Below are 20,072 nucleotides of genomic sequence, written 5' to 3' on the forward strand. Positions count from 1 at the left end.
ACCATTTTCAATTAAACCTTTTATTTACATTGTATGAAATTAGATGCATTGGTCAGAAATAGTCATTGCATACGAGAAAAAAGTTATTTCAGTTGATTGCAATTACACCAGGGTATGTAAAATGTGTAAATGAGAAGACTTTTTTATCACGACAGGACCACACATCACACGTTCGTGTCTGATAAAAATTAAGAAATAGACCAACAATAAAGTACACAGACATTTTAGATAAGAGTCCAAATTACATTTAAATTCTGCCCCAACGGAAAAAAATGCACACATTTTTGCCACACTTGCTTATACTGAACAGAAATAAGTCATACATGTGGATCAGTATGACCTCACCTAAATAACACATGGGTTGCTATTTATCAACTCCTGCTAAACACCAAATTATATTTTATTATAATTAAAGCTAGTGGGCAACTGGGAAACTGTTTTCCCTTACAATATGACCACATTCCACTGCATATATGTATGGAAGTATGTATATGTATGTGACAAATAAAAATCTTGAATCTTGAATCACAAAATACTTGAGACTTGTAGGAAAAGAATGTTACTATGGATATAACAGAGACTAAAGAAAACACCTAATAAAACTTTGAGTGCCCCAATAGTAGGCCTCCAATCTTTGCCCAAGTTGGAATACAACAAATAATCTGCTACTTCCTGGGGAGGGCGGGGCCATTGGGGGGCGGGGGGGTGAAGGGGTACGCTGCTGGCCCTACGAAGCCCATGAGCGGTGGCTGGGGTGGGACAAACTGGGCCATCAGGGGCTGGGGTCTGCCTGGGAGCGTGGGAGGCTGAACAAACTGGGCCTGGGCCTGGGCCTGGTTGGTCTGAGCCTGAACCCCGCTGGCCCCGGACCCCGCGGTCCCACTCCTGTAGCTCGGGTACTGCTCCGACCCCGAGCTGTAGCTGCCGCCGCCGTCCCGGTTCCGATCCCTGTAGGAGGAAGAGGAGGACGAGCGCTCTCCGTCCCGTCCGTCGCTGCGTCGGCTTCTGCCGCTCTGGCCTCCTAAGCGCATGCGGCGCTCGCACTCGTCCTGGTACATCAGGTTGGGGTTGTTGGCACTGGATTCTGCACCCCGGTAACGCATCCTTCCACCTTTGGAAAATTAAGACGAGATGGCGTCAGAAATCCCAGCGGTTTCTTCCTGGATCACTTTGCTGTTAAAAACAAACAACATTCAGAAGTGAAGGTAGAGACTGCTCACCGCCTCCACATCCTCGGCCGGAGTCGACGAGCTGCAGCAGTTTGGGGTTGATGGCCTGCCGGGCCTCCTCCAACACCCGGACGAGGTCGCGGGCTTGGCGCAGGTTCCCCGGGGTGAAAAAGGTGTAGGCGGTGCCCTTGTTGGTGCTGCGCGCCGTGCGCCCGATGCGGTGCACGTAGTCCTCAGAGGAGTTAGGGTAGTCATAGTTGATGACAAACTTCACATCTTCCACATCTTTTAAGCAAAGAGTGGTGAGGAAGAGGAAGAGATTAAAAGCCGTGAATAAGCAAAAAAACATCTCATGTAGAATACTTTCAAGGCTAGTTGTGTATAAATAGTTATAAAATATAAATAAATAAATATATATATATATATATATATATATATATATATATATATATAGACTTACCTGCTTATATTCAAAACATGAAATAATTCCTAATCTCAATATGAATTAAATGAAATGATCTTTGTCCCTTGATTTCAGTTCAAGGCCATGAGAAAACGATATCTCATTAACATACTATATATATATATATCTGTAAACCCAATTGGAAGAACAAAATCAAAAGGCTTATTTTTTTTTTAGCAAACGATAAAGAAATAAAAAAAATGTCCATAGGTGACATTCACCGACGGAAAAAGGTATGTCCCTTTAGTGGACTGGAACCAAACAACGCAGGAGTCTGTTTCTCATTACAGAAGACATTGGGCTCTGACAGCACTGCTGAGTTTGATCGAGAAGTTTCCAAAGAGTAAAAGCAATTTAGAACAGAAGTGTGGCTATCCACACTCAACAATAACGAGCGCGTGATGGCAGACCAGATCTCAAACCTCGAAATGAGTCCCTTGCCGCACTGTGAGTTTAATAAAGGCCGTGTGGAAGGACCTGGATGCGCGATGAGTAAATGGGGGGGGGGTATAGGAGAAAGGGGTGTTGAGGTACTTACCCCTTTCAGGTTGTTTTTTTATTAGGGTTCGATAGCCCCCCCCTTCATCCGTCTTGGTTCGGAGGGGCTGAGGTAGAGGAGACAGGAGGGCGGACGACATGCAATTCCCTTGCAACATTAAGCTCCGCCCCCTCATCCCTCGCACACACCGGCAACACTAGACGAGAGCAGAGCCTCGCAATCCCAAGAGATACAGAGGCTTAGTTCTGCTGCTCTCTCGCCGAATTGCAGGACCCTCCTCAGACCCTGGATCCAGGCGAGCCCGCTAACACTCTCCTGGCTGTCTGCTTTTCGACCGGCGGAATGGGCAGACATCCAGGCACCTCAGGCTGGTCCCGAGGCGAGCCCGCTGGATACACAAACTCCAAGACTACTGGATGTGGACAGGGGGACCTTAGGTACCATAGCGGAATTGGGAGGTGAGTGGTCTTAGCATTTTCAAATTCTAGCCTAAGCTTCTACTATGCGTTACTAGGGCAGGTGAATAGAAGCCCCAGTACTGACAGCAGCACTGACTGCCTGTTACAGCCGCCATGTGCTGCAACCCTGGGGGAGAAGAGGGGAAAAACAAGGAGACAGTCAGCAAGTCAAATAGTTAATTTCTCCCCCCTGCTCTCACTTGCAGAGTTCTCCCACCAACACATCATAATAGAAATTTGTCAATGGCCCCTTTTTTTTTTTTTTTTTTTTTTTTTTAATTTGGATAATTCCACTCGACTCTCTTATATTCAAAACTAGAAAAAAAAATGCATATTCCACATTACAATTTTCCATATAAGCACTGGTATGGAAAAAATCTCATGCATCCAACACGTCGATCCGTCACTGATATGGACGGACACGAAGGGAAACGTCAGAAAGCATTCAGAGGAGCACCTGCCTCCCCTGAACTGCCCCTCCGTTCGGGCAGCGCGCCACAGAGCCCCGGTCGAGGAAAGGTAGGAACTGCAGTAACAAGAAACAGACTGAGGAGCCAGAGAGGATCTGGGGAGAGATCCTGGAGTTTGGAAGCTACAGTTAGGATACTTGTACGGTTTCAAAATCACTCAAGTGAAGTGTTTTTTGTATGATACCTCCGTATGAAGAATAATAATACACAACTGATTTTTGTAAAAGAAAATTACACACTGTATGATGCGATTACGATGAGACGGTGAAATATTTTAAATTTGAAAATAACTGCCAAATGGCAATTTTAAAGTTAATATTTAGTATGAAATTTGTTCACGTGGTGGTAGGGGTGATAACACACTTTAAATAAATTAATTGATATACATATACGTGCTACCCACCAAAAATGCTAGTCATTCACCAAAAATACTGAATATCTATGAACATTTTTTCCGTTTTGGGCAAGAATATTTACTTGTATTGTCCAATACATGAATATGTGTACATTAAACAATGTTGGATGTTTCCTGAATGCCAGTTGTGCTTTGTTCCCCCCAATGCATATTTATTTATACACTCAATATTAAGTGTTCTATGTGTGCATATACACCAATCAGCCACACCATTAAAACCACCTGCCTAATATTGTGTATGCCCCCCTCATGCTGCTGAAACAGCTCTGACCCGTGGAGGCATGGACTCCACAAGACCTCAGAAGGTGTCCTGTGGTATCTGGCACCAAGACGTCAGCATCAGATCCTTTGTGCCACCGTGGTACGGCGCATTGTACTGCTGTAAGAAGGTCCTGGGTTCGATTCCCGCCAGGGGCACTGTTGGCACCGTGCTCTGGTGGGTTATCTCCCAATTAGGGGCCTTTCTGTGTGGAGTTTGCATGTTCTCCCCGTGCTCACATGGGGTTTCCTCCATCTAACATGTGTAAGGACCCCCACCAAAAACTTAAGCAACATCATCTTCTGACCAGCGATGGACACTTGGAACCAGGTCTCCGGGCGCGTTATCAAATGCTGCCCACTCCTGGCTGCCCCCCCGGAGGAGTAAAGAGTAAAGATTCTTCTAATTAAGTTGTGAGGTGGGGGCCCCATGAATCAGGCTTGTTGTTCCAGCACATCCTACAGATGCTCCATCAGATTGAGATCTGGGGAATTGGGAGGCCAAGTCAACACCTTGAACACTTTACCATGTTCCTCACACCATTCCTGAACATTTTTTTGCAGGGTGCAATATCCTGCTGAAAAAGGCCACTGTCATCAGGGAATACCGTTGCCATGAAGGGGTGAACTTGGTCTGCAACAATGTTTAGGTAGGTGGTACATGTCAAAGTAACATCCACATGAATGCCAGGACCCAAGGTTTCCCAGCAGAACATTGCCCAGAGGATCACACTGCCTCCACCTCCTTCTTCCCATCGTGCCTCATGGTGATCTCTTCCTCAGGTAAACAACACACACACACACACACACACACACACACACACACACACACACACACACACACACACACACACACACACACACACACACACACACACGGTCCAGTTCTGACACTCATGTGCCCATTGTAGGAGCTTTTGATGCACTGTGTGTTCTGACTCCTTTCTATCATAGCAGCATTAATTTTATCAGCGAGATGCTCTGTTGTCTAGCCATCACCATTTGGCCCTTGTCAATGTGGCTCAGATCCTTATGCTTGTCCATTTTTCCTGCTTCCTACACATCAACTTCGAGAACTGACTGTTCACTTTCTGCCCAATATATCCCGCGTCTTGACAGGTGCCATTGGAACGAGAGGATCAATGTTATTCAATTCAGTGGTTTTAATGTTGTGGCTGATTGGAGTAAACTCTTTTTTGCTTTTTGTTACATTTTTTTTAAATATGCACTATTCAAATACTATATGTACAATTATTCACTAAATGACTATTCAATACTGAGTGATGAGTTGCAAGCATAATCCTGTGTATGAGTGTTCCCGATGAGTCTGAATATGCTTATGCAGAATTAGAGCTGACATACCAAGACCACGAGAGGCCACATCGGTAGCGATAAGAATTTGAGCTTTGCCATTTCGGAATTCTGTAAAATGAAGTACAAAAAGATTAACTTCAGCAACTGCATTTTCAATATTTTTTAAATTAATAGAACAGTAAATTTCTGCGAAGAGCGCGTTTCATATACAACACACCTCCTAGGACCCAGTCTCTCTCTGGCTGGCTCTTGTCCCCATGGATACACATGGCAGGCCATCTAGAACATAAAGCTTCTTTGAATATTGCAACCACAGCCAGTTTACTACATGGAAACTCTGCATATCATCTATACATCTGTGTAATCTCTTTTTCCCTTACCCGTCACGTCTCATCCTGCGAGTAAGCTCATCGCAGCGCTTCTTGGTCTCCACAAATATGATGGTCTTGTTCTCCTTCTCAGCCATTATCTCCTCCATCAGCTGGAGCAGTCTTAAGGCAGAGGGAGACTCTCATCATCACTTATTGCTTGTTTTTAAGAGTCGATATTGCGGTACATATTAACAGCTGCTGATAATTTAGCCTTACTTCTTGTCTTTTTCGCCCTCCATGCAGACGTCAACTATCTGCAGGATGTTGTGGTTTGCGCTGAGCTCCAGTGCTCCGACGTTAATCTGGACGTAGTCCCTCAGAAAGTCCTCTGCCAACTGACGGACCTCCTTAGGCCAGGTAGCACTCCACATTAGGGTCTGTCTGTCAGGCTGAGGGCAAAGGATTCAATTCGTCAAAATATTCAATGCAACTCCATTAAAACATACTCTGGTAATTTAGACTCTCTCTCATTTTCAATTTAGAAAAGTGCTGCAAAGTGTGTTTTACTCTAATTTGATCAACTATCTTGCGAATCTGTGGTTCAAAGCCCATGTCCAGCATGCGGTCAGCCTCGTCCAGAACCAGGTAGGTGCAGCGCCGCAGGTTGGTCTTCCCCCCCTCAAGGAAGTCGATGAGGCGACCGGGTGTCGCAATACAGATCTCAACACCTGCAGAGATGCAAAAGCCAGAATTAGACTTTCGTTTTTTACAAGTTTATTACTGCTCGGACAATAAGACAGTACTCAAAATCAACAGTTTTTGTCTAATACGACACACTCAAGCTATTTGCAAAAACAATTATTTTACTTACCCCTTTCCAGGTCTCGACTCTGCGGACCCTTGGGTGCTCCGCCATAAACACAGGTGCTCTTTATGCGGGACGACTTGCCATAGTCGAACGCCACCTGCTGAACCTGCTGAGCCAGCTCTCTGGTGGGGGCCAGGACCAGACACTGAGAGAGGATAGGAAGGTCCAGGATGGATAGGTACTCAGGATAAAGATATGCCTTTGCAAATATGTTGTGGTAGCAACAGTTTACGTACGATAGGGCCATCTCCTCTCTCCAAATAGGGCTGATGATTAATATGTACAATTGCAGGAAGAAGGTACTGCAATCAACAGAAAGAAAATTAGGATTAAGATGACATTTAACTCCGAATGCCTGTAAGTGAATAAAAAGCTGTATTATGTTTGTACATTGAATGTATTTGTCAGGCTATTTCTTAAGATCATCTTTAAATGCAAATACAAGATTATACCAAATAATAGCAGCTGCTGTATGAATTACGAGTCCATATTCCATAATGTGGCAATTGTATGTATTAAGGGAATTTATGTGGCATCCTTACAGCCAGGGTCTTTCCTGAGCCGGTCTGAGCGATGCCCACCATATCCCTGCCAGTCAGAGCCAGGGGGAAGCCTTGCGCCTGGATGGCTGTGGGCTCCTTGAAATTCTGCTGCAGGAGCACGTCCATCACATATTCTGGCAGGAGAAGGAGACGAACCAAAAAGAGGGACAGAGATATCACTGCCTATCAGATACATAAGTTAATATTATTTGACTTAATAATATTACGGATTACCACTTAAAATCAACATGACCATTGCAGTACCACATTATTAAATATTTCACAAAAGATTAACAACCACTTTATCCAATCATTGTGTCACTATAATAAACAAAAAAGGGTACTAGGGTAAAGGGTATGCTTTAAAGAAAACTTGAAGTAACTATGTACATACAAAAGGTAGATTTGGCTGATTACTGACAGTGAAACAGGTTTAAAGTATTCTACTTGATATATTTTTACTCACGGGGAAATTGTGCCTGGTGAAAACCAGTGACAGCTTTTGGACAACCGGAGCCTCTGATGCTGATTTCTTTTTTACTGCGGAACTCATCAACTTCAAACTAAAAAAAAAAAAATTAACTTTCCATGTGAGATCTTGAAAATACATGACAGATAGAGGGTCAGAAAAAGGGAGTTTTTTTTAACCTGGCTCATCCGCTGAACTTCAGGGTGTTCGGCGTAAAAGTTCTTGTCGAATTTTGGCAAATCGTCCAGGTTCCACTTCTTCTTGCGGAGGCGATCCCCCAGATTCCCAAACTTCATTGGCGAGGGTCCGCCTCGGCCGTTCATGGAGCCAAAGCGGGGTCTAGTGACATGGGTCGAGAGTGTTTAATCCAAAATCTGATTGATTTGTATGTATGTATTTGCAGTGTATTTGTGTTTATTCCTCTGATGAGTTTGAAACACAAGACAGTGCATAGTCCGCAATTCAGGGTGTCCTGAATTTAATACTTTATAGGACCTTTTAAAGACAAAAATGTAACTGAACGTAATGTGTTTTTAAGACATATCATCGCTCTCTTATTCAATAAAGTATTGCCCAAGTTAGTATAAAGTTAAGTACTACATTTGGTACAGAGGAGGGGGGAAGTACTGGGTAGAAATAGGGTAGTTATGTACTAGATGATTCGATGAACGATTGCCATATTGGTTTCCTTCAAGTCAGAGATTAGAAACTGTAATGGATTTTGTTGGTTTCAAGTATTGGGTTTAGCAGTAGACTCAGGGCTTCACAACATATATGTTGACATCATTAATGCTAAAGAACTTATAAATCTGGTACTAATTTGGACAAAAATAAATATGATTAAATAAAATCAGACGAATGATTATATGATAAAAGGACTTTTAAGGCCTCATATTTGTATAATAATGTGTTCAGCTAAATTTAAGACGTTTCAAGGCTCTGCACACCAAAAGCGATGTTTCTTTACGACACATGTAGTTTACGTGTTATTGGCTATGCCGTAAATCAGTTTGTCGCGCTTGTTCTGAGGAAAAACAAACTTTTCGGTAAACAGTTGGAAGTTCATCCTGTACTAACAACGAGAATTACGTCTTTATTCATGATTCCGCAGACGATTCTGTTGACGTTGTTTTAGACAGTTGTCGTGGGATGGAAAAACGCGTTTCCTTATTTCACAAGACAACTATAGTTGAGCCGGAAGTGTGGCAATAATAACGAATAGGTCAAATAACATCTTCACATCTAATGACCGTCCGAGCGATCCAACACCCTCGTCGATAAAAAAAAAAAGAAAAATAACAATAACTCCAACGTAACACTTGAAAGTTGTTATTTAAGACCGAGATACCTGTCCCGTCCACGGTCCCTGTCTCCATAAGAGGAACCCCCCCTCATACTGTCAACAACACTGACTTCAAATTCACTCAACTAAACCGCTGGCAGCGTAGTGTGCGGTACCACTACGCAAAATAATTACAAAACAAGCTGCAGCGCTAAACTTTGCGAGGCTAAACTTCACGGTTTGGGGGCTTTGAGAAAAAAAAAAAAAAGAATATGCGTCACGTCGTCGGCCGCCGCAGTCGCTCCAAGTGGACCCAGCTCGCTCCCTCCTCCCTCCTTCTCGACGTAACCGCAGCACGAACGTTGGCGTAACGTTGGTCCGACGCGACGGAGGGTACGCACAGACAAGTCCGTAACACGCGTGGTGAATAGCGGGTTGTTGTTGTTTTTTTTTTTTTTTTTTTTTTGATAACGTGTATTTTACGTGAGCGCTGAGCGTCTCGACTCTTTTTTAAGAGATTCGGCTCTTGACGAGTCACGCAGTGGAAAAAAAAAAAAAAAAAAAGAGTCGTTCGAATCTTCCAACTCTACGTTTGTCTCAGTTGGTGCAGTGCGCCGCGAGGCACCGGCCCAGGAGCCCGAAGCCAGAACGAGGTTCGCGTTGGCGTGAAAGGGGGGGATGCGTACGAGGGCGCACCGGGCCCTGGGTTGCGAGCGCTATTCTCACAAAGAGGCATTGCAATTGAGGCGACACATTTCTCTCGGCGAAGGGACGCAAAACCCGCGGATCCCAGAAAACACTTTATCCTGTTCTCCTCCGAGATTTGGGCGTGTGTCAATCACAAAACCCCGCAAACTGTAAATTAGGTCACACACACACGCACACACACGCGCGCGCGCGCGCGCGCGCAGTCCTCAGTCATTATTTTCACAGCGCGAACGAAAACGAAGAAACCGACTCTTTTTGCCTTTTCGCCGTGACTCCCGACGCCCGAGTCGACGAACGACTCGTCGGGGAGTCTCGCGTCACTACTCGCGTTCCCCTCCAGGAAGTTCCCTCGGTCTGAAAGGGTGACGCGTTAGCGTACGCCACGGCTAGCCGTCCCGGTCCCGGTCCCGGTCCCGGAGCAGCCCAGGTTGGGCCGACATGCCACTGCTAATACAGAACCGAGAAGTTGACCGACCGAGCTCCACGGAGGAACTGTTCGACAAATACCCCCGCTTGCAGGTCGGTGTCGGTCGGTGCCCGGGCAGAGCTAGTTTAGCTACGGGCGCTAGCTTGTCCCATCGGAGCGCGGTGTTGCGCCGGTGGAAAGGGAGTCGCGACGCATGCAGTAGACAAACGGTGGCACGAAAAGTCACTCATGTGATAGTGTTCTAACACCGGTGTGCTGTGAGATAACTCAAGTTAGTGTGGGACAGTTTGGGACAACATCCAGCTATGTGCTCCTCCTTAAAATCGAAATGCTGGATTGCCTTGTACAACTGTGAGACAAACAACAACAACTCCAAAACTGGAATTAATTTGGGTTGTTAACGGCTGATATGCGACTGGATGATATTGACTCATTAAAATTATGATCATTTTCTAACCTTTCCTAGGAAAATGCAAAGGCATTTTGTTCCAGGCCACTGGTCGACGTGGACCCCAAGTGCCTCCTCTATGTCCGACAGAGAGAGTTTGCTGCAACGACGCCGGATGACAGTGAGTCTTGACAAAAGGTTTATGGGTCCTGGGAAGTGCTTTTTCTTACGGGTTAGATTTTATTTGGAAGCTTTCTGAGAGCGGGGACAAGTCGTTTAGGGAATAAAACACATTGTTTATATGGCAGGCAATCAGATATTTATTCAGTATTCTAAATTAAGTAACACTGCTGATATACTTTGGGTAACCATATGATATTCGTTGCGATAAAACAATCTGCTCTGGTCTCTATTTATATTAATTAATGCTTTCTTCATTAATTAAATCCATTTGTTTAGCTGCTGTCGGACTCATCCATATTCGTAGTGCGTGCCCTTATATATCTCATCTCACTCAGGCACCGTGTCGGTCATTGGGTCGGATGATGCCACCACCTGCCATATAGTTGTGGTGCGACACACAGGTAATGGATCTCTGCTTAGTGTATTTCCACCGTGTAATTTTCTCTGGTGCATACGTTCATCATTTTAGTGAAAGACCCTGCTTATGATACTCTGACTCTACTGGTTATTCCTCAGGAAGCGGAGCTGTTTGCCTTGCACATTGTGACGGCTCCAGCACGTGGAGCGATGTCCCGCTCATTGTGAAAGCTGTCACATCGCTGTCCGACCGCAATGCGGAGGGCAGGTAGGAAACACAGACACCACAAACCGTATAAGTTACAACATGAAGTACGTAATTATAACATACCATCATTATAAAGTTGAAACTATACTGTCTAAGTATGTCCTGAGGCCCTTTCCGGTTTCCTTAATGTCTTCCTCTTTCCAGACTTGAACTCCATCTCGTCGGGGGTTTTAAAGATGAGTCAAAGACTTCCCATAAACTCAGCCTTAGCCTTTTGGGTACGACTTGTTACTTTTCCTATCCATTATCTCTGGGCTGTGAGAAGCTAATGCTGACCACCTCTAAATGTTATGCAAATCTGAGGTCTCTTTGCATCTTACAGCAGAGTTCCAAAAACTGAAAGAGGATATTCATCTAGAAACATGCTGCATCACCGGTAAATGTCAAACACATGTTTACGTTCATACTTATGTACAGTTTGTCTGATCTAACGTTTTCTTCCCCCGATTTTCAGAAATTAATGACCATGTCATAGATGAAATTCACAGACCGGTGTTGTATGGAATAGGTAATAACTCAATCGACTGCGTCGTAAGAATTTAAATGTCATTGTTCTCAAGGTGTGTGTGTGTGTGTGTGTGTGTGTGTGTGTGCGCGCGCGCACGTGTGCGCATATGTTTATGCCTGAATGTGTGTATCTATTTATCTTCACAGGTGTAAATGTTAAAACAGGAGAGGTTTTCCCTTCCTTGTTCCCTCATAAAGGACCAGCAGAAGATCTGCGCTCCGCCCGGACCTTCACTGGGGGACAGGTAATTATGATACCTTCAGTTTGGATAGGGACTGCATTGGCTCAGTACTGTGCTCTTGTACAAATACTCACAAAAATGCCCTGATACCCAAATAACGGGACAAAGTTGTATTTAGTTCCTGCACAAAGAAAGAGGGAAACAAATAAAATGTTTAATGTTCATTTACCACAAACAGCGCCGGGGAATCTTAATTACACAGACAAGGTGTTGGTTCAAGATAGAAATCAACTTAAAATTCACTATTTATTTTATGACACACAGTGTCATGTGAGACAAGGTGTGAATAAAATATATTTAAACTGTTTTCTCCTGCAGATGGCAGACATATATGACCCAAGGCGTGGACTTGTTAAAATTGGTCCCTGCGACTGGTCTCAAAATCTGGATATTGCCTTCTGGATCTCACAAGACGATGACACCATTTTAAAGGTAAAGCCAGCAGGAAGTTCTACTCTTGATAGTCACTTAAGTCTTCACAGTGCTTCATATTTTGAAAATTACACTTTGAAATATACTGTTTTGGACCTTCTCAGGGTGTATATGTGCTTTTATTAGACCACAATTATAGACCGCTTCGGCCTCATCCACAAAACTTTTGTACAATCAATTTAAAAGTAAAGTGTAAGAATGTTTCTGCAAACATAGTGGCATTCCTTATTTATTCTCTTATTTGACTTTTTTATTTGCTATCATCAAAACAGATTTTTGTTTAGAAACATAGCAATGCATTAGGCTGACCTTATTTATGCAAAAACAATTAATACAGTGCTAAACCTCATATTGGCAACGTTAGCTTTCAGTACAACTAACCTAATAGGCTACTGATTAATACCATATTAACGGCACTTAATGATGATTTTAAAAAGACCTCTGTAAAATCCATGGCAATTGTGCATTTGCTTTTACTGGAGCACTTGGCTACTTGTGCGTCTTCAGGTAGCGTGCAGGTGTGTTTGATCCTCTCTTATCTTCCAGTACCTTTCCACTTCGCCAATGGCAGAGCCACCACACTTTGTCCAGCACATCAAATCCACCATTCAGTTCCTTTTGGAGCACCCGGACTCTGATATGCTGTTCCCCGGGGGTCAGCCACAGTTTTACCACAGGACTCAAGAGGGGGACTGGGAGAGGGTACCTCCACCACAGCACCTTACCGCGACCCTCAGCTGAATGTTGAAAAGGAAAATGACTGTGTTGCCTCTCTACTTATTGAAGACACTGTGATCCCTCGATCCTTAACGCCAAATAGCCACGGCTCTCTTTTTTTTGTGTGTTTCATCATGGATAACCATGAACATTTTGCCATTGGAAATGGTTGGAACTTTGGAATGGATTGATTACCTGAGAATGGATTTTATAATTCCACTGTAGCCAGCCAGTGGAGAAAGTAAAAAAGCAAAAAAACAACCTACCAATATTTTTTTTGCCTATAGTAGTTAGATTACCCTCACCTGAGGAAAAGGCCTAATGTATCGTTCACCATCTGCTGGATCACATTGTGATCAACCTCCCGCTATGCCTGTATGTTGTTTTGATTTCCTGTTAATGTACATGCTGATCTATTCATTAATTACCAGAGTGCTATAATAAGAAGAATCTGAGACATTGGTTCTGAAACTTCTTAGAAAATAATTCCTTATTTATGGATCATCAAGAAAAAAAGCAACATCTAAATGTCAACATGAATGCACTCTCTTATACCTAAATTCGGTACATATGCTTGTCATTTACATAAAAAAGGTTAAACGTTTGAGAGTTTGCATGGGAAATGTTTGATGTTCTCTTGAAACCACAAAGCTCATAGGAAAAGGCCACTATTAGAACTTCAGGCATTCTTCAGTTCAACCTGTACGCTTCTGAAATAAAATTCATTTGTCTAAATACCGATCCCATGGTCCCTAGTATCCACCTTTGCGGTGATGTGTTTGTGAGCGATAGTATGCAGTCATGTTACTTGTTACGGTGGTTTAGTAAATATGGCCATAGCATTATTGTATAAATGAATCTTATCTAGTCTGGCGAGATAGCAGTGTAGTAGTGGTGATAATACCAAATACAACACTACTTATAAGTATAATAGTACTCATGCTACTAATGGTAAACATAATAATGGTAATTTCATAAATAATAGCTATAAACAATTACAACTGCAAAAGAAAAGTAAATTAGTAATTTTATGTTATAATTATGAAATCATTTACAAGGTGATTTTAGAGTGTGAAGAATCGGTGGCAATGAAAGCCTTTGAAGAGACATATCTTCAAATGCAGTTCCGAATTGTTTATTAAATCTACAGCAAGCGTTATTCTTTTCCAGCGTTGACATCAACGTTTGACCCAGTAAAGTGTGTTTTAATCCACCGAAATGACATTGAGCGCATGTTGCAGTTTCCCTTTGGAGCTTTGCGCCGGTTCGCCCTCCTACGTCACAGGGGGCGGAGCGACGTTCACGCACCGCAGACCCGAACCAGTCGCGGTGGAAGGTTTGACTCCCTTTAAGATTCGGTCCCTTGACGAGTGACCCGAGCAAAAGATCATAGCGCTTCTATTTCGTGACTTTTGATTGGGTTGGCGTAATAACCCACGGGGATCGAGGGAGCAATTCCGGCGAACGACGAACACGAGTCGGGGCGAGTCGGGGCGAGTCGGGGCGAGTCGGGGCGGCCCCGTCGGACACGCGATCCAGGCAAGGAAAACACTTGATCATTAAAAAACAGTCATATATTTCGGTGGGATGCGACGTGTCAACAAGCCACTCCGTTGTGCGCCGTCCCAATGCCTTTGTTTCTAACTCAACCCTCGGTTATTATTTTCAGCTTGACTTGACAGTTTGAAGATTAACTCGTCGGCCGGGGAGGGGGGGCGGAGTGACCGAGTCATTTGAAAAGCTTCGTTCACCGCGAGCGAACCGTTGGCGAGCCTCGCGTCGCCCTGCGAGCGCTCCAGCTCTTTGCACCTGTCGGCGTTCATCGCTCCCACCTCCCAAACTATCATTTTATTTTTAATTTTTTTATTTCCCTCGATTTATATTTAAACGTTCAGCTTGGCTCTCTTGTATTCTGGGCGTTTTCCATGGATATAAACATTATTTGCGGTTATTCAGAAAGGAGGGTGGTGTAGCCGCTTCGTATTTCCACGATCCCATCCTTATCATCATATTCATATTCATATTCATATTCATATTCATATTCTGTTTTTATTTTATTTATTATTATTTTTTGAGGGGGGGGGGGTGTTTTCATCTTCCCGGACCTCGGCAATAAGCTAAAATAAATAAATGGCGAACGCGTTTTTGAGGCAAGTCAGGCGCTTTCCCTGGGTCACCAACGTCACCCTGTACGGCTGCCTGTTCGCCGGCGGGGACTTGGCGCACCAGTGCTGGTTCTCGCGGGGAGCCGAGGTGGACTGGCGACACACGCGGAACGTCGCCGCGGTGGCGTTCGCGTTCCACGGCAACTTCAGCTTCTTCTGGATGCGCCTCCTGGAGCGGAGCTTCCCGGGGACCTCGGCCCGGATGGTCCTGAGCAAGCTGCTGCTGGACCAGAGCGCCGCGGCGCCGCTGGCCACCACGGTGTTCTACACAGGTCGGGCCCCGGCGGGGGAGGCGGAAGCGGGAGGGGCGGTTCATTCAACCCCTGTCGATTAATAACGACTCGGACCTTGAAACTGTTCAAGGTCCTTGTGCGACAGCGTGCGCTCGCACCTCGAAGGGGGGCACGGCGGAATAGTTTTGGGTTTTCGTTATTTATTTATGTATTTTTTTTAAATGGGTGGGTGCGTAAGTTAATAACTCGCCTCAGACTCTGTAGTCGAGGGAGAGAAGATTGAATTGTTGACTTATCACCTGATCACACCTTCAGCGACCCCTCCTTTAAAGGACCGGTGTCTCCGATTTAGCGGCATCTAGCGGTGAAGTTGCGGATTGCAGCAAAACTGAATACCCCTCCCAGGCGTGTAGGAAGGACGACGGCGGCCGCCAAAAAGGCGATAGTTCCCTCTCTAGCCTCTTGGCTTGTCCGTTCTGGGCTACCGGAGAAAAATGTCGGCGCAACACGGCGGCCTCCGTGGAAGCGAACCCGCTCCCTATGTAGACATGTATGGCTCATTATAAGGTAGCGAAAAACACAACGATTCCCATTTCCGTGAGATTGCACACTAATAAAAACTACTTGTGAATATTATATTACATTCCTGCAAGGTACATTCCGCTGGATGTAACTAAATTGGGGATCTGGCGTGAAACTCCGAATAAGAAAGTAAAACTGATTTGGCTGTGAAACTCTCGACCTTTATTGAAATGTTAGGCCAGCTTATAGTAATAAAGTGCATAGCTCTGTCATAACTTCTCCTCTTCCGCGTTTTCCCATGCAATTTAGTCTTCAAATGCCCCACAGTAATGCATATAAACAGGCTTTTGGTGTTATTTTAGTATATATATATATATATATATATATATATATATATATATATATATATATATATATATTTGTTTTTTTATAAACAGAACAAAATTCTCTCTCTACATGCACCTGAGCGTTACCTAGGAGACCTTGCCGTAAAGCATTGCTTGACTGCTCAGAAAAAAAACTTGAAGGCCCCATTTGTTTGACCATACTGCACTATAAGCTGGACTACAGTTCTAAACATATTTATTCCTGTTGCTTTTTTTTTTCTTCTTTTTTTTTTTTGAATACCAGGAGTCAGCTTTTTGGAAGGAAAAGATGACATTTTCGAGGACTGGAGGGAAAAATTCTTGAATACTTACAAGGTGAGTGGAAGATAAAAATTCTCCAACCACAAATATGTGAACGATTAAGTTCAGAAGACGTCACATAACTTATTTGGCCTTTGCCTACTCATACTAAGTATACTTTTGACAATGAACATTTGCTGTTTATTTATGTGAATCACTTATGGTGCATCATGTATTTATTCCTAGTTTATAATTTATTTAATTTATAATGTATGTCCTTTCTCCTATTTAGGCTTTACAAATTTTCGATTTTATTTCCATCTACTGTATAACATTGTTTAATCTTATCAATGATGACAATGAATGTTGAGTGAATACTTTTATTTTTCTTTCAGACTGGACTGCTGTTCTGGCCTTTCATGCAGGTAACCAACTAAAGTCATTTTACCAATAAATATTGTATGACCTTTTGTTGATGTACGTTTATTCTAAAGAATACAATAATATAAATTGTATTTAAGCATAATAAATGTATGCTTTTATCATTATGAGAGATTTACTTTGATTTGGGATCATTTGCTTGGAGGAAAAAATGGTTTTGCAAACCTACACTACACTACTATAAATCCAAACACAAACAAATAAGTGTGCAAAGATCTGGTTTCTGTCTTGTGTCCGGCAGTTTGTGAACTTTGCCCTGGTGCCTCTGTATGTCCGGACCACCTTCACGGGCTGCTGTGCCTTCGTCTGGGCAACCTTCCTCTGTTTCTCACGCCAAAGCGGCGACGGAACGGCCGCCGCCGCCCTCCAGTGGATGTTCGCCCCAAAAGACGAAGCGGCCGAGGACAACGATGAGGGAGTGGGGTCCACAGACAAGCCAGCGTGGCGTGAAGGGGAGGTAACCGCAGCGAAAGATGGGCTGGCACAGTCTAAAGACACGAAGGCCTGAACGTTGGGAAACCACTTTGCAATAGGCGAAAAGCGCCCTCAAATTCTGGTCCCAGCTGAGTCGTTTTAATCATTTGGGCGATAAGGTGGATACGGTGGACCAAAAATGCTTTAATTGAATGTAATAACTCCAAGAGTCATGGCAACATGACTAGAATCAAGAATAACTGACCAGGGCTTGTATTTAAAAAAAACCTCGACGTATGTAAAGATGTCCATATGTGCAATAGTAGATATCAAGTTGAATGAAGATAAGGAGCTGGCTATTTTATTATGTTTTCATAAAAAATGCCTCATCATCTTAAGACGGCACAGACTTGAACATTACATTTCCATTGTGTGGCGCGGCAGCTACAATTCCATCTCAGTCTTCAAACCTTATTAATTCTGACTCTCGGTGAGAATATTTGAATGTGTACCGTCTCTTGAGCAAATAGTCAGTGACAGGGTGGCCGAGGTGGTGTATGTTCATTCATCTCATTATGTTCAATCTTGTAATGATGCCTTTCTGCTGTAAATCCAGGTGCTTTGGTGTTGGAATCACCACTGTGTGTGTGTGTGTGTGTGTGTGTGTGTGTGTGTGTGTGTGTGTGTGTACACGGGGGTGGGGTGTGTTTGCGTGTGTGCTTTAATCACGATCGATGGAAGTTTGCTGAACCAGCCACCTCAACCAGAAAACAAGGCTTTCCATGAGACTGCAATCCTTTACTTTTTACTTTATCTATTTGTAAGGTTCTTGTTCTGGGTTTGGCTTTCTCAAAGATAAGGTTCAAACATAGATACAACTCATTGGGAAACCTTGCCTGCAATAACTTTTTACATCTCCATAAAACCTTTTCCCAATTTGTTCCCATGAAGGAAATGACGAAAAAACAATACATACCTGTATTTTATTTTTATACAGAATTTGTGCACATGAAATTCATCCCCCAAAAAAATCCTAATTAACAGTTTCAATTTACAAACTGGAATAGTTTTAACTGTGAAATGTATTTTCTTATTGGATGATAACACACACATTCAGTAGAGTGTAGAAATGTGTGCATTTTAAAATGTTCTTACATAATGGAATGTATAAAATGGAAGGCATATCTTTTACTATCCCACAGAAGGGGAGGATCCAATTTTACCCCCTTTTTTTTTACATATCCACGGCTGTCCATAATAACATCCTATGTAGTTGGACGATCCAGATTTGAGCATTCATCCGTCATTTTGGATGTCAATTATATCAGAAACACTTCATATTTTCAAGAACCTCTAAACAAGCTCATGCTGCTGCACCTTAAGAATATCATATACTGTTATTCAGTCCAAATAATGTTCCACCTTGTTATTGTGAATATTGTTCTGCACAAGAGCCAAGAAATGTATATTGTTACTAAGTCATTGGGAAAATCCTGCCTTTGTACTATTTTGATTGGTTATAATATATATATATATATATATATATATATATATATATATATATTTATATAATTTGTTGTATTAAATTATTTAGCCTATCTCACTGGTTACAAATCATAATATTTATCGTTTATTAAAGTGCAAAATGTCATGAATTGAGTGTGGCTGTTTACATATTGTGTTTAGTCTATTACATGTCTCAGTCTCATCAGTTCCCTGCAAATAATGTTTTACAAAGACTTACTGTTGCTTAATATTACCGCCAAAGTGCCAAAGCTACAGTTTGTGCTTGTTATTGGCAGTTCTAGGTCAGTTGCTGGACTCTTTCAAACCTCTTCTCATTTCCCCACCCTCACTCTTCCTTTGTCTCTTTTTGTTCATCCACCTCTCACTGTGTATCTTACTTATTAATAAAACTTTAGGTGGCTGCTAATAAAACGTTGTGCTCCCCTCCCAGTATAGAACAGCTGTCTGAGCTCCCCTGAAAGATATTTTCAGCTGACTGCAGTGGAAGCTCAGCACCTCGCTCCAATAAGCCCATTTATCAAATACTTTTTCTTTGTTACCAGCAGACAGGATATATTCATCAAATGTTGATCAATTCTCTTTAAATAACACGGTTCACATGGTGCTGCAAGTCATTTTTCGGTAGGGAAAATGTGTAATATACAAAGGAAATGTATTCTGACTACATAGTTGTCAGGTACTTGCAGGGAGAGAATATTATAAGTTACAACAAAACAGCTCTGATCAAATACTTAAGAGTATTTTTGGGATATAATGGCTGTATCTTAGTGCCATATTGCTGATACTGTTATTGTTGTAACATAGACTAGATAAGGCAACACTTTATTAGTAAACTAAAATGAAATACAATATGGTATATTTAAAATATCTGAATATTGAATATAGAAGGTAGAATATCAAATATCTGATTTTATTTATTCTTATTCTATTCTATCAAACTCCCTATCAAATACTTAATGTATGCATACAAAGTAAAACTATTTGTATGTACCTACTGTATCTATATTTGTAAATACCTTTTGATGTATTACTGTGTGAGTACAAATGAATTGTATTGTATAACACAATATGTATTTTCATATATTTTCCTGTATTTTACTCAGAAAGTACCCTCACAATTTAAATGACCCCACATTGAAATCAAGTATGTTATTTACTTATGTTAATTCAATGCATTTTGTTTGTTTGCTTTTATTTTATATTATTTGGATTTTGATTGCCTCTGTAAGCCTTATTAGGGGTCCAGCCCTGGATCGCTATTGTTATTGCTATATTACACATAATATATAATATATATTCATACATAAGATACTATGTAATATAATTTGAATTATTTGAATTTTAAATGTTTTTTGGACGGAAAGTATTTGGAAGACGACAACCGCAGTACGCACAGA

At 42.5% G+C, this 20,072-nt stretch overlaps 3 protein-coding genes across 3 annotated transcripts; 2 read left to right on the plus strand and 1 right to left on the minus strand.

Annotated features, from left to right (window-relative positions):
• Positions 1 to 10: 10 nt before the first annotated feature.
• On the minus strand, positions 11 to 8,840 carry LOC307229844 (putative ATP-dependent RNA helicase DDX17). The gene is made up of 13 exons (XM_079999939.1): positions 8,585 to 8,840; positions 7,416 to 7,575; positions 7,234 to 7,330; positions 6,768 to 6,901; positions 6,462 to 6,527; positions 6,229 to 6,370; positions 5,925 to 6,085; positions 5,634 to 5,806; positions 5,427 to 5,537; positions 5,264 to 5,325; positions 5,095 to 5,154; positions 1,221 to 1,454; positions 11 to 1,111 (listed from the first exon to the last, which is right to left on the minus strand). The coding sequence occupies exons 1-13, from the start codon at positions 8,629 to 8,631 to the stop codon at positions 666 to 668; spliced, it is 1,893 nt and encodes a 630-aa protein (XP_079856065.1). The 5' UTR covers positions 8,632 to 8,840; the 3' UTR covers positions 11 to 665.
• A 731-nt stretch (positions 8,841 to 9,571) lies between these two features.
• Positions 9,572 to 13,488, plus strand: ntan1 (N-terminal asparagine amidase). The gene is made up of 10 exons (XM_079999622.1): positions 9,572 to 9,745; positions 10,120 to 10,222; positions 10,560 to 10,625; positions 10,741 to 10,849; positions 10,994 to 11,067; positions 11,172 to 11,225; positions 11,304 to 11,357; positions 11,504 to 11,601; positions 11,917 to 12,030; positions 12,577 to 13,488. Exons 1-10 carry the CDS (start codon positions 9,665 to 9,667, stop codon positions 12,769 to 12,771), a joined length of 948 nt encoding a protein of 315 aa, XP_079855748.1. The 5' UTR covers positions 9,572 to 9,664; the 3' UTR covers positions 12,772 to 13,488.
• A 1,389-nt stretch (positions 13,489 to 14,877) lies between these two features.
• On the plus strand, positions 14,878 to 18,638 carry LOC307229720 (mpv17-like protein; the record flags this gene model as incomplete). Its single annotated transcript, XM_079999772.1, has 4 exons — positions 14,878 to 15,184; positions 16,298 to 16,368; positions 16,689 to 16,718; positions 16,976 to 18,638. The coding sequence occupies 4 exons, from the start codon at positions 14,878 to 14,880 to the stop codon at positions 17,240 to 17,242; spliced, it is 675 nt and encodes a 224-aa protein (XP_079855898.1). The 3' UTR covers positions 17,243 to 18,638.
• Between the last annotated feature and the right edge of the window lie 1,434 nt (positions 18,639 to 20,072).

Source organism: Zeus faber (assembly GCF_960531495.2).
Source record: "Zeus faber genome assembly, chromosome: 4".
In the NCBI taxonomy this organism is placed as follows: Eukaryota; Metazoa; Chordata; class Actinopteri; order Zeiformes; family Zeidae; genus Zeus; species Zeus faber.

Coding starts and splice junctions, on each gene's coding strand:
- LOC307229844 (XM_079999939.1), bottom strand. CDS start 8,631: ATGAGGGGGGGTTCCTCTTATGGAGACAGGGACCGTGGACGGGACAG. Junction 7,331..7,415: donor AAGTTCAGCGGATGAGCCAG/GTTAAAAAAAAC, acceptor TTTTTTTTTTAG/TTTGAAGTTGATGAGTTCCG. Junction 6,902..7,233: donor TCACCAGGCACAATTTCCCC/GTGAGTAAAAAT, acceptor TTCTCCTGCCAG/AATATGTGATGGACGTGCTC.
- ntan1 (XM_079999622.1), top strand. CDS start 9,665: ATGCCACTGCTAATACAGAACCGAGAAGTTGACCGACCGAGCTCCACG. Junction 10,626..10,740: donor AGTTGTGGTGCGACACACAG/GTAATGGATCTC, acceptor GTTATTCCTCAG/GAAGCGGAGCTGTTTGCCTT. Junction 11,602..11,916: donor GGACCTTCACTGGGGGACAG/GTAATTATGATA, acceptor TTTCTCCTGCAG/ATGGCAGACATATATGACCC.